Raw genomic sequence first — 14,469 nt, forward strand, 5'->3', positions numbered from 1 at the left:
TGAGTAGGTAGAAAGATTTCCCCAGTTAGGATTTCTAAAAAAATACATGGTTCGCAAAGCCAGCTCCTTTAGGTTCAAAGGAAGATTTGCAAGTAACCAGACCTTTTAATTCTTTCGGTCACTTGACAGTCTCTGACATTCTAAAACTGCTTTAATTTCTTTTTCAATTAGCATGCAAATCAGTTACTTTAAAATATAAGATCCCTTTAAAGATTGTTGCCCCGAACGCATTCTAAACTCCTTGTGATTTTCTTTTGAACTTTTACATGTTAAATGACGTGTGTGTATGGAGGCGGCGGGGGGTGTGTGTGTGTGTGTGTCATTTATATATAACTTTAATACAAACCTGGCAAGCATGGTTTTGTTTCTATAATGTTTACTCTTGTCAGATGTCCTTATTTGATGTTCTTAAGGACTTTGAAAGATAATTTCTGATGTCTGAAAAGTGCTTTATCCCCTTCAAGTCAGATTTAAGACCTTGGTCTTGTCTGTATATCACTAGAAGTTAGTGTGGCTGTTTTAATTAAACTGGATAAAGATGGGTGTTTGGTTGACACACAAGCGCTGGTAATAAAATAACCCGTTATCTTCCTGAGGATGAAGTATTATTTTAATTTCTCTTTTTTCCTCTAGCTTGAAAATAAAACAAGATTAATTGTGAACAATAATGGATATTCAGAAATAGAAGGGAATATATTCTCACTCAGTGGAACAAATCCCCCCCCCCTCCAAGATCTGCAATGAGCACGCCTTTTCCTCTTCCATCCTTGAGATACTAACTACGGGAGCTGCATTTTGTTTTCAAATGGCTTAGGATGATCATATATTATTGTTTGTCTCTATATGGGACTTTGCTCAGAGGCAAAGTTTGCAAATGGGGAATGTCTTTCTTCAGCCCCAGATGACTGAGAAGAACAACAAAATATTGACGCTGTTCAGTGAAATTAGAACAATGTGGGATCTGGCGTTGACAAGTTTCCACTGGGTTTATTGTTATTTTTGTGGCAGTGGGAGAAGGATGTTTAAAAATAAGGCGCTCATCTGAATTCCTCTCCCCGGCCCAAGGAGCAGAGGTTCGGAGGGGGAAATTGGTGTTTGGCAAAAAGAAAAGAAGAAGAAGAAAAAGAAAGCTCAACACGAGACTGTCTGATGAGCTTCGAACCAGAAAGTTTCAGAAAGATCCAGCCCCGCAGATCTGGTAACTGAAATTTTTATTATCTATCAATCGGCAAAGGGGACAGTCACCGCCTATGAAACAAACAGATCCTTTCCTTGATTAAACTGTTCGGCTGTAGAGCACGTTTAGCAACCCCTCCTCCCACTCCAACACACACACGTAATTATAACTGGTATAGTTATCTGGTTTGGAGAGCTTTGTTGTTTTTCCTCCTTACTAAAGGGCGGGGGAGAGAAATCTTCGGACCGCCACTACTCAAGAGACCAGATAAATGACCATGTGAAAAACTGAGCAGGTGTTTTAGAATGAGAAGATATCTAGAGAAAAATAGAATCGTGCTGATGTACAGAACACGACACAAAGCTACAGAAACAAACAAAAAAGACCAACACAAGTGTTCTGGCAAAGCATGATTAGTAAACCCTCTCCAAATGCTTCCGAAGTTGATGGTGTTTCCCCCAGGAAAACTGCGCTTTGTTATTTAGGAGGTGCAAGGAAAACAAGGTCTAACCTCAACAGATTCTTTAGAACAACCCCTCTTTTGGGGTCATAATTAGATATGTACTTTGTTTGTTGGTTTTCACGATGATTTTTTTTTGTATCGACTTAACTATTTCTCGGCAGACCCTAAGAATGGCTGCCTGAAATAACAAAACGTTGGTGTGCATTCGATAATTGTTAAACTAAAATTATAAAATAATTATAATAATGCATATTTAGACTCAACAGAAAGCAGCCACAGGTAAGAGAAACCCTACTAAAAAGGGACAAGATCATCGCCAACAACACATCGCACTTACCCACTCGTTCATTTATTCCTAACGCCCCCCGCCCCCGGTTGGCTCAGATAAAAAAAAAAGTTTTTGTTGTGTATATTGCATTGTTGCTGCTTTTTTTAGAATCTGACTCTTGTGTTATCCTGCTTACCGAAGTATAAACAAATAATCAGAAAAGAAAGTATAAGCAACGGGATCCTGAAGAGAAGCCAAACTTCTCTCTCACATACACACAGGCTGAGTTCCTATCCCGCTAATATGGGATAAACACATCCATGATGATTATTATGGTCCCTCTGCTTAAACAAGAGGGGTTGAAAATGCAAGAGGGAACGAAAGGGTGACACTGAATGAAAGCGATTGAATGAGGAGTGAGGGGGGTGACTCTGGCTTTGCACAGTTCATTCAGAGGAGGCTTCAGGCATCTATAGGTTTGTTTAACGAGCAACAAATTAATTTGCACGATTCTGGGGGACCCCATATGGCACTTAATTAATCCTTTCAGAAGGATCTATACCCTGTGATGTGCCTGCTGCTGCTTGCCATTGGGTCTGTTTTACTTATTCACCAGACAGTCTGTCAAGAAAGAAAGAAAGAAAGAAAGAAAGAAAGAAAGAAAGAGGAATATTCAAAATGAAATGACTGCTGGTGGGTTCCCCCCTTTTCTTTTATCTTCCCCCAGCCCCCTATTTGTTAAGCACAAATTGACTCCTTTCGTTTTGTTTGCCAGCTCCTTTAGCCCACGCAGCAGAGTCAGGCTCCCATCACCCCCAGCAGATCATCAAGCAGCTTTTTCTGCCAGCCCCTTCCCCATACCCTATAACCGCTGGGGCCGCGGTCAATATGCAGATAAGCAGGCTCGGCCGGCCCTCTCCGCTCCAGCCCATCAGCCAGTCAGGCGGGGGTTTGGGTTCGGCGCTGGTTCTCCGGGCATCACAATGGGCCGGGTCCTATAGGAGGCGTCAGTCTCGGCCCCTCCTCTGATTGCTGCTTCTGCTGACTGACGCCTCTCCGAGTTCCCGGCTTGCCCCTTAGCTAAAGGAGGCAGAGAGTGATGAAAATGTTTTATTACCTTTGAGAGCTTCATCTGAACTGTCAGAGCCAGCCACAGAAGGGGGGGGGGGCAGAGAGAGAGAGAGAGAGACTTTAGCTGGGAGGGGAGGAAGACACCAAAATAACCAAGCCCAAGGAGTCCGGGGGGGGGGGGGGGAATGAGAGGAAGGTGAGAAGGAAATAAAGGAAGATCCAGCCGCGAAAGCAAACCAGACACAGTCACAGAAGTGATGCTTGGGACAGAGAAGAGAGAAGCAGCAGCAGCAAACCCAGAGCCAGACTCTCCTTGAAGTCCCCAGACTTGTATTTCACAACCAGATATTAGGGACCGGAGGGAGGGGGAGAGAAGCAATGGTAAAGCATTGATGTCTCGGGAGAAAGGAGGGGATCTCTCCTGCATGCAGCATCCAGATCAGGGATCGGAGTGGAGGAGCAGAAGACCTCTTCGGACTTGATGTTTTATTCTGAGGAAGGCACAATCCTCCGGACACCAGCGTGAGCGGAGAGGACAGGGGGCTGCTGAGGAGGCTCCAGAGAACTGACCGCTCTCCCTTAAACAAACAGGCATCGAGTGGGGATCTGTGGCTTGGCTTCATTCTCTACCAGCTGGGGCTTGGTGGTTTTTTTTTTTTTTTAAGTATTTTGTGGGGCTGGGAGGACTCTGTTTCCCCCTCCCTCCCCTGTGTGTGGGAGGCTGAGACAGGACTTTGGGGCTGACAGAGACTGTGAAACCCCCTCTGCACCACGGGCGAACATTTCTTTGGAGAGAGAGAGACACACAGCAACTTGGAAGAGTTTCTGCTGCTGCTTCTTTGCGGTCCTCGCCTTCGCATTTACAGACTCCCCCGCCCGCCCTCGCGATCCTATTGCCCCCTCTCTGCCTCCTGCGGCTCCCCTTCCCTCTTCACCCCCACCGGGTCCTTCCTCCTCGGCCCCCCCGAGCAGGGCACCTGCCCTCTCCTTGTGAGCTCCTGCACCCTCTGCCGGGACATAGCCCCTGTCCCCCTGCACCCTCCGAGCAGGACAAGCCCCCGGCTTAGCCGCCCGCCCCCTTCTCCTCTCGCACTCCCCAGCCGGACCCTGCCCCGGACTCCCCGCGCAGCCCCCGCGGGCGCCCCGCTGCCCTCCCCCGGCGGCTGGCGGCGCGGCGATGCTGGCGGTGGGGCAGATGGACGGCAGCCCCCGGCAGAGCGCCTTCCTGCTCGGCAGTCCGCCCCTGGCCGCCCTGCACAGCATGGCCGAGATGAAGACCCCGCTGTACCCGGCGTACCCGCTGTCCGCCGGGCCGGCCTCCTCCTCCTCCTCCTCCGCCTCCCCGTCCCCGCCGCTGGGCTCCCCCAACCCGGCCGGCCTCAAGCCGCCGGCCCTGGCCAGCCCCCCGCAGCAGCTCTCGGCCGCCACCCCGCACGGCATCAACGACATCCTGAGCCGGCCCTCCATGCCCCTGGCCGGGGCCGCTCTGGCCTCCTCGTCGCCCTCCGGCTCCTCCTCGTCCCCCGCCGGCCTCCTGGCCGGCCTGCCCCGCTTCAGCAGCCTCAGCCCCCCGCCGCCGCCCCCCGGGCTCTACTTCAGCCCCAGCGCCGCCGCCGTGGCCGTGGGCCGCTACCCCAAGCCCCTGGCCGAGCTGCCCGGCAGGACCCCGATCTTCTGGCCGGGGGTGATGCAGAGCCCCCCCTGGAGAGACGCGCGCCTCGCCTGCACCCCCCGTGAGTACCGCCGCCCCGGCTGTGGCGGGGGTGGGGGGGTGGGCGGCTTTCCTAGCACCGGCAATTGCCCCCACTTGTTCAGGTGACATCCGCCCCCCCCCCCCAATCCTGCCCTGGGGCAGCTCCGGCACTGGCCAGGGTCACCCTCCTCCCCCAATTTCTTCCTCCTTCTCAGTCCTGTTGCTCAGACTTTGGTTGAAATGCACCCCTCCCGGCCACGGGCCGCTGTGCTGCAGGGCGCTGGTTAGCGGGAGAGACAACTAACTTATTGAGCTCTTGCCGTACTTCAGTGCATCCTTTTACCCCCCCCCCCATCCCACTTTTATTTGGGGGAGTGAAAGAAGGGGAAATGCTGCCCCCAGTGATTTTGTTTAGGAAGGAGTATGATCGGTGGTGAATCGATTACAAGTGGTTTTGTTTTACTCACCCACACCATCCTGTTCGCTGCATTTTGGTTCAGGAGCACGGTGCTGCTTTCGCTGCTTTTACTTTTTCTCCTGCTCATGCTTCATCTCTCACTTTCTACTTACAAACTCCTACTTCATGCTGTCTGAATGCCCTCTGGCGTATACCCGTTAGCATTCACTCCCATCTGTAATTGCAGGCACCTTCTGCAAAAATTTAGAAGGGTTAGTTAGGAGATGTGTCTGTTTGTTAGGGCAAAGAAAAGCTGTAGTGTCCCAGATTTCTCGGGGATAAAAGTTTTAAGGGACAAATCCTTCTTCCACCGCTCTTTCAGAGAGAGGCTTTTATAAACTCGGGACGTGTATGCCTCATCTTTTTTCTCTCTTGTTATTTTGAGGCTGCGACACTTCCGACACTGGGTACCCTTCCTGTTACGGTTTTCTAATTACTGATGACTTTTGTAACACTGAGCACAGTGATGTTCCAAGCTTAGATTTGCTGCTGCCAGACACTTGAAGGGGTTGGCTTTCCTAAAACCGTTTTGATCATTGTACATACAGTACTAGAATCCTTCCAATAACAAACAGTTACTGTCTGAACACCTGAAAGCACATGTTAAATGATGAAAATATATTACATGCATTATTTGACTTGTTGGCAATGTAGACACTCACAGCTCTCTCTCTCTCTCTCTCTCTCTCTGTGAGTGAGTGAGTGAGTGAGTGAGTGAGTGAGTGAAAGCATTTAAAATGTCAAGCTATTGCTTACAAATAATGGGAAGTTTTTACAAAAACAGTTTTCTCATTTTATTTTTCCTAAAAGGACTTTTAAGTTGAAATATCTCTGATTCAACTACTCCTCCACCTCCCCTTTTTTGAGTTTGGTTCATACACAAACTTTCCCCAAGAAGAACCCTTTATAGTAACCTACTTTTATCGATTACCGTTTTTGTGGGAGAGTAATTTTTGCCTGCTCAAAATTTAGACTCTCAAAATAAAGGGGCGTCAGGAAAAGATATGCATCGCTTTGAACCTAGCAACATTTTAATAGTGAATTTGGTCCTCCATGTATAGAAAAAAAACCCTTTCCCTTGACAGCAAATTTCATAGCTAAGCACTTTCCCAAATAAACAGATTAACATATCTGTCTATGCATTCATTCTTTTCCAGATCAAGGTTCAATTTTGCTGGATAAAGACGGAAAGAGAAAACATACAAGACCCACTTTTTCTGGCCAGCAGATTTTCGCCCTGGAAAAGACTTTTGAGCAGACCAAATATTTAGCAGGACCAGAGAGAGCCAGGCTAGCCTATTCACTGGGGATGACAGAGAGTCAAGTCAAGGTGAGATAATCATGTCAAACGTTAGATAAGAGACTCAAGCCCACACATTGCTGAGACTGGGCGGAGTGTGAAAAATATATATACAAAGGAGCCCTGATATAAGATATTGATGAACAAAAGGAATCAGGCGCATGCCTTTGAAATCAGGTTAATCTTAAATGGATACGTATGCTCTGCACATACACCATTACTGCCAGAACAAAGCCATTGCAAAATATTATTGCTAGCTAAATCCTTTGCATAAATGGCTCCTTTTAGTATATTAAAAAAGGCACTTAGGTGGGCAATTATTTGCAGTTTATAATTTATGGTGTTATTTATGAGAATATGGTATAATTTTTAAAATCGTAATTTATTTTAAAATATTTTTAAATTAGGAATGCTTATAAAATGACCCCAAAATATTATGTTTACTGTGCCATAAAATTGGGAGAGGTAAGGAGTAATATTGTTGAATACTTAACTACAAACAAGTGTAGTTTGTGTTAGAAGGCTAACACTTGGACAATACATTTTCTGACCCGGTATCAATGCAATGTTTGGTCATTAGATGTTGAAATGATGAGGACAAATAGTTAAAATGTGATATCGTTCGCCTGGCTAAGGGCAAAACACAAATTTGCGCGTATTTTGGATCATGGTTGAAACTTTAGAGATCTTGTCTTGAATGGGAAAGGAATTGAGCTAACAAGCATAAAGTGGGGCGGATCTGTTTATTTTAGTTAAACACAAATATTTCACAGAGGTACGGTTTTGAGAAGTTAAAAAGCAAATGCTGGCTACAGTGTGTTTCTTGTTCAGGAAATTGTATTTAAAGATAATTTCTCTATGCAGCTTTTTAACAAATTTAACAGTTTCTGTGTTAAGGGGCCTCTTTATGGATTCTCATTCTCCCAGAGTTATCTGGAGACCCTCATTTGTCACTGTAAATATGTCTAAATGGCTGTGAATAAATTGTTACAGCCCGTACAATGAAAATAACACCCCCCTCCTCTTACTCTGCCCTTTCTAAGATAAAATATGTAACAGAAGAGGGGACGTTAGAGAACTATTCAATGTAAAATGTTTATTATCACATATGCGCAGGATTAAAGTATTGTGTAGTCAGTGAGTGTACTAGACATGTAGTTAGATTTGTTTTCTTTCAAATGAATACTTTCATTCCATGTATAGGAATCGTTCTGCGACACTGAAATTATATTTTGAATAATAGGATTCCTGACTTGGATTTTAGAGAGGAAAAAACCCAAACAACCTGTAAATTGTTCCTTTCTTTTACAACAATTTTTTTGAATCTATTTTTAATTTATTGTATAAATGTAATTTCATCTTTAAAAGCCATAGCAATAAAAAAATTGCATTTTTAACCTGATGACGTTGCACAGAGTAAGTTTCTGTGACCCGTTAGCCTTATCTCTAACTATTTGACTGTTTGGATTTAGAGCATTAGAAGCACCTGCTTTTCACTTGAATTACATTTAGGACTACAGACGCATATGTTTTCATGGGAGATGGTGCCCCATCAAATGCCCCATTTGATACATGTTAGTTAAGTTTTGATTGAACAAACTGAACAGGCAAAAACATAGTAGGGGAAAGAGGAGGAAAAGAATAAATGTAGATCTTAACAGAAAATTAAGAGGAGTTAAATTATTTCTTCCCCCCATTAGTATGCAAAGGTTTGTTTAAAAGTCTCCAAGGCTCGCTTTGAAACTCCTCTTAAAATAAAATAAAATAAAATCAAAAGCAAGTGAACCAAAACCGCACAAAATGCTCCTTCATCAGAAGAAAAAGCAACTGAAATATGCCTGGACCCTGAAAAATTCTTTAACTACCAATAATAACTCTGCTGTAGCAAAAGCAAGAATTCTGTGGTGATAACAACAATATAGTAATAATTATAATAGCTTAGAATGATAACAATGATAATAACCGTTATATGAATACTAAGCATTCAATGGTAGCAATAATAATAAGTATGAGATGTATACTGGTAACTTAATATTAATAATTATAGATATGGTATGAATATTAATTAATCGGTAGTAATAGTAATAATAAAAGTATAGCACAAATATCAACCATGATATGGTAATAGTAATAGCTGTATGGTGATAATTGTAATAATTTTAGGTTAATTACTATTATATGAATACTTAAGTGTCTGTGGTAATAAAATAATTATTTATTAATAACTTATGGCATAATAACAATAATAATTCTATAGCATATTAATAACTGTTATATCAGGGATACTAATAACACGGTGGCAATAAGAATAGTAATAACTATGGTGTGAATATTAATCCCTCTATAGTAGCAATAACTAAGATACCAAGACTAACGCTACAACAGTAGTAATTATATAGTATGTTTGATGATAATTCTATTATAATAATTATGGAATGAATATAAATAACTATGTTAGTAATAATACATAGGGGATGAACACTAGTAGAAATAAGAAAACAATACTATGTAATGACTATTAATACCTCTGCTGTGGTAATTGACTATGGTACAAATACTAATCACTGTTCGCTAGCGGTGATCAGCGTGGTATGAATACGACTAAGTGGATGGTAGGACTAGTCACCACAACTCTGTGATGGGGAGATTGGTACCTCCGTGGGAGTAATAGCTGTGCTAGGGATGCTACTAATTTTGTGGTGGCAGAAATAACAAGAACTCTGGTAGGAATCCTGCAGGCTGCCTGGTGCTACCAGCAGCTCCTGAGTGGCGCTAAGGCGGCCGGTGACGCTGAGGGTCACAAGCAGAGTATAGATGTGGTGGCTGGCATTGACCTGGCCCGGGTCAGTAATCCCCCCTTCTCTCTCTCTCTCTGTTCGCTGCTGCTGGGCCCCTGCAGGTTTGGTTCCAGAACCGGCGCACCAAGTGGCGGAAGAAGCATGCGGCCGAGATGGCCACGGCTAAGAAGAAGCAGGACTCGGAGACCGAGAGGCTGAAGGGGGCCTCGGAGAACGAGGAGGAGGACGATGACTACAACAAGCCTCTGGACCCCAACTCGGACGACGAGAAGATCACCCAGCTGCTGAAGAAACACAAGTCGAGCAGCAGCAGCTTGCTCCTGCACACGTCTGAGAACGAGAGCTCCTCTTAAAGGGGGTTTCAGAGGAGGGGGCCGGGGCCCAGGCGGACTCGGAGGACGCTTGCTATTTTCTGAGATGTACATATCTATTTTTCTAGACTTTATCAGCTGACGGAGAGGAGGAAAGAGGCAGAAAAAGACGGCGAGTAAACAAACATCCAAACCCAGCGCTCCCCTGCTCCTCTCGCCTGGCCCTTGGCCGCTGGTGCTGGCGCTGTTATTGTAGGGTCGCAGGGGAGCTGTCTGAGTGCTCCCTCTTCTTTTGCAGACTCCAGAGCAGCTGAGGGGGGAAGGAGGGACCTACTTCCACCCACACAGCTCCTGCTGGGCGGACTAAAGCAACCTGTTGAAGGCTCTTTGTAAATAAATCGTGAGTCACACTGACTATAGAAGTTACTTTACTGTGAATATTTAAAATGTAAAATACTTTTTTTTTAATAGAAAGGGTTGGGTTGGGTCCTACCCACCACCCCCACCACCCCCTTGTCTGGCTTTTTAAAGATCTGTTCTTTTGAATAGTGAATTGTGGAATATAAACGCTGGGATTCGTTTGTGGTCTCTTCCCACACCTTAGCTGCTTAGTCTGAATTTTCTCCTGCAGACCTTGATTCCCTCCTAATTTGAACGGAGGCCCTCCATTAAGGGCCTCTATTAAGAGATTTGAAACAGTCTACTGATGTTTTGCCAAGTATGAGGAAGTCTTTGCTGGAACACTCTCTCCCATTCTGAAATTGCACCCGCCCTTAATGCTATTTATTAGTATTTTTTTAAAATACTTTTTTGGGCGGTGGGGGTGAGGAAAATTTAAATAGTTTTCTTTAATTTAACCCGTTTCCAATAAAATGCGTGTTAAAAGTAGCTGGTGGGAATTGTTACAACCACTTTCAGTCGAAAATATAAAAAATCATTTAGATGCTGTAATTGAATTTAAAGTGTGTTTTCTTTTGTATTATAAATAATACTATAGAATGTAAATTGTTTTCTTTTTAAAGCTAATAATAATGATATATTAGCATCTTAACATTTATTAATTAATTTATATTAAAATAATTCGGTTTGTAAAGAGAAGAGCCCTTTGCAAGACCAGTTAAATGTAATGCACTTTCTGTTAAAAAAAGATAAATCAATTAAAACCAATTTAAAGACGTTTGTTGCCTCGACTAAAGGGTACAGATAATCTGATCTCATCAGAGATTAAATAATAAAACTGACAGTACAAAAAAGATAATTTGGGTTCTTTTGTTCATTTTCAGGAGCATTTAAAAAAAAAAACTATGTAAAATGTCACTTGCTCCAGAAGGTTCAAGAGTAATACAAATAAAAAAAGCGATCGTTTATTTGGAAAATATAAAGTTGCTATTCCTGGTGTTTTGGGGTTTTTTTCGTGAGAGCTCTTTTCCTTTTGTAGAACCTCTCTGGAGAATTCAGGAAGTCATAATTTCCATATATATCCGAGATAGGTTAATCTCAGGCCAATATAGGGTGTATTAACTTTTTAAGCAGCAAGCAACACAAGCCATTATCAGGGATGACATGTTAACATTATTATGGGAAATATACTATTTTCCAGGAAGAAAGCTATTAATAAGAGTCTAGCTAGGGGGCTAAAGTAAATAATTAGATCCAATATACAACTGTTTTAAATCGGAACACATTGTTTAGCTATGATCATTTCCATATCAAGACAGTGGATAACTATTGTTATTTCTTTTATGGCTGAATTTAAGCAAATATAAACGCTGAGAGTTGAGCAAAGGAATCAGTTATTCTGCAATTTAGAAAAATATTAGTATTATGTCAGTTTATATGAGGTATTTGATTATTAAACAAAAGCAGGGAAACACTTTCCTGAAGCAACATCTTAACTTAAACTATAGAGGGCCAGACGCTGTATATTGAGTAGGCCTTTTGTCTGAGTAAGGCGTTTAGGATCGGGTCCAGACGAATTTATGTACCGGTATATTTTTGCAAATCTAAATGATGAGGTGCATTTATTTCTCTCAATATTTCCCCAGCACAGCTTTTACCAGGTACCAAGGTATAGCATTTAAATTCCAGTCTGCTCTTCCAAAAGGAGACTGTGGAGCATATGGTTTCAGAATATTTCAAAATTGCTGCTTCACTATCTGCAGCATAAACCTGCCATTCTCTTCAGATTTTCACTTCTTCCTAAAACCTTTATAACATATACAAAACCTGACTCTGAGCAGTTTACAGGGCATCAAGTCAAAATGCTTCCAGTTTTGCAGTTATTCTTAAAACAAGGTGATTTAAAAACAAACAACCCATTCACCGTTGTCAAGGTATCTATCACTGTTTACAGTTGTAAATATGACTCTCTCTTAGCACTGAGGCAAGCCCCTTGTTCAGCGGCACCACACCACCGAGCCAACAGATCTGGAAGAGAAAAATGTGTGACTATTTCAAAATTCGCGCTGCCTTTTTTACATCCCCCACACAAATGTCTTACATTCTGTTCATTTTACTCAGTCTTGAGTAGCTTCAATAAAGCAACTTCTTTCTCAGATAACTGCTTCTGCTTTAAGGTGTTTATTCAACCCCAGACCAGGATTCATGTGATTTTAGTTTGTAAACATGCGATTCTATTTCCCAAGGCGATTCTATTTTCCCTCAAAAGCTAGAGCAGTTGTAATTCTATATGCCCTGAGCAAAAAATCTGTATCAGACAAAAACACTCCTTTTGTACATCTCTTGATACCGCACTTTGTGTGTCACTGAGCAATGGTTTGTATACAGTGGGCAATGTTGTACTGATTTCCTTTTTTTTCCAGTTGACTGCAGCACTGACTTTGGCTTTCCAGTTAATTTACTTCTACACAGAGACCCAGCTGGCCATCACTTGCAGTTGGCACTATAAAACTAGAATTATAGGGGGAAAAGCCCAACTCTGATCGCTTGGTTAGTTTGGTTTTGTCTAGGGTATTTGAGAAAAGAACAGTTTATTCATATGATCTCACTTTTTTCTTTGTGGTTAAGGCTTTGAAAACAAAATGGAGCTTAGAGCGGGATGCAAAGCATCCTTCACATCGAGTATAGGACTTTTATGAAGAAAGCTAATAAATAATGTCACGATCATTGTTACAAATATCCTAGCTAACAACTAGGGATAAATGTCAGTGGTTTTTATAAGGTTTAAAGTACACCTGCTGAAATTTTAAAATCTGCGATCGGCACTGAATAGATCTCAGTAAAACAGAACATAGACGCCTGCTTTGTCAAACAGAAGAGAGCAATCGAACAACCAAGTTAGCATGTTGCTCAATTAAATAAGCTAGAATCGTGCTTAAACCAAACACCTACACGACGTGCCAGTGTGTCTATTCGCTGTCCACCAGTGGGGCAAATCCTGCTGGTTCGACTCACGGGAATAGTCTCAATTTAAGTAGAGTTTAATTTAAGCTAATTTAAAGCCAGTAACATTTGAGGTTTGAGGAAAGCTCCTCTAGAGATTGACAGAGGTCACGATGCGCCTGTTTAGATATATCCCTCCTCCCTCCGCCCCCCGTGGTATCCTGAAGCACCAAACATTGAGAGCAGATGAATATGTCGGTTGCCATTTGTTTCCCCACTCTACGCACTTTCCTTGCCCTTTTAGCTGTGCGTTATATGAGTACCTATTTATTGTATTACAATCAGCCCGAGCAATACTTAAATAAATAATTAAATGACGTGTGTTAATATGGCCGTCTCGCACGGTGCTCCTGACAAGTAGCGTTGTGTAATAGTGTCTAACTGTTCATCCGAAATCCTATGTAGATGAGTACATTAAAACAGTATCAATTTAGGGGAGATCAACATCTTCCTGTCCATTGAGTTTGTCATCATCACAAACATTAAAGGAGTGAAATTCCACTTGGGAACTCTAGCACTCGGCAGTTTAAAGAGACAGAACTCTTTTGTTAATCATTGACAATAGCGCTGTATAATAATAACCGAGATAAGTAGCAGATTTCATCTATACTCCCTATTTCAGGCTAATCTCAACAGCTTTGTCTACAGCCAACTTTTTTTTTTAATGCCACCTTTGATGTAAACCCAGCTCCTCTATCTTGTGTGTTTTCCTGACTGACTGAGGGAAATAAAGTCTGTTATTTCAGTATTTACCCTGCCTTATTCTTTGACATTTGTATCCTCCTGAGAGCAGACGAGTAAGATACTGCGAGATAAACTTCTCACTGTTTAACATGAGTATTTTGATGGGATCCATCATGCTTTTTAACACGACCATTATACAAATCAGCTAGAGAAGTCGCAACGGAAACCCCATGCGTTAATTTCCAATTAATCTTTGAGTTAGAAGAAATCAGTATTATTTTGATCAAACAATCATAAGCCACCGATAATATTCTGAGCCGAACAAAAACATCCCTTTCTTTTACATACAATACTCAATCTTACACAGAAGACACAGCTGTTGCATCGTATATACTGGGTATCTGTCTGCTCTCAGGCCCCTCACTGATGATAGCAAGGCAAACTGCAGGAAAAACTGTTCATTAGTGTGTTAAAATCCTAAAATGGGGTTGTAATTTGGCTACCTTTCTCAGCAATATGAAAGATACCCCGGGATCTAAAAACTGACAAACGCAAATATTATTTATACAACATCCATGGCTATCTGCAACAATGGAGATTATTTCAGAAATAGATTGGAGAGTCTATTAGAAAAGGTAGTTTCGTAAAGTCATTATTTTACTCTTTAGTCATAAAATATTTGTCAAAATAGAACAAATCTATAGCATGCATCTGTATAACTTATATAAAAATGTCTCTGTTCCTATAGCTGTAAAAGTACCTATATAGAGATGCATAGATAAAGTTATAAATTAGAATTATATATATATATATTCCATGTAAGGGCCCAATCCTGCATTCTCGTT

The 14,469-nt window shown here is 42.3% G+C and overlaps 1 protein-coding gene across 1 annotated transcript; it reads left to right on the forward strand.

Annotated features, from left to right (window-relative positions):
• The first annotated feature begins 4,156 nt into the window (after positions 1-4,156).
• Positions 4,157-9,580, forward strand: NKX6-1 (NK6 homeobox 1). Its single transcript, XM_065405500.1, has 3 exons — positions 4,157-4,712; positions 6,287-6,459; positions 9,329-9,580. Exons 1-3 carry the CDS (start codon positions 4,157-4,159, stop codon positions 9,578-9,580), a joined length of 981 nt encoding a protein of 326 aa, XP_065261572.1.
• The last annotated feature ends 4,889 nt before the right edge of the window (positions 9,581-14,469 follow it).

This window comes from Emys orbicularis, chromosome 5 (assembly GCF_028017835.1).
Source record: "Emys orbicularis isolate rEmyOrb1 chromosome 5, rEmyOrb1.hap1, whole genome shotgun sequence".
In the NCBI taxonomy this organism is placed as follows: Eukaryota; Metazoa; Chordata; order Testudines; family Emydidae; genus Emys; species Emys orbicularis.

Coding starts and splice junctions, on each gene's coding strand:
- NKX6-1 (XM_065405500.1), top strand. CDS start 4,157: ATGCTGGCGGTGGGGCAGATGGACGGCAGCCCCCGGCAGAGCGCCTTC. Junction 4,713..6,286: donor GCGCCTCGCCTGCACCCCCC/GTGAGTACCGCC, acceptor ATTCTTTTCCAG/ATCAAGGTTCAATTTTGCTG. Junction 6,460..9,328: donor TGACAGAGAGTCAAGTCAAG/GTGAGATAATCA, acceptor GGGCCCCTGCAG/GTTTGGTTCCAGAACCGGCG.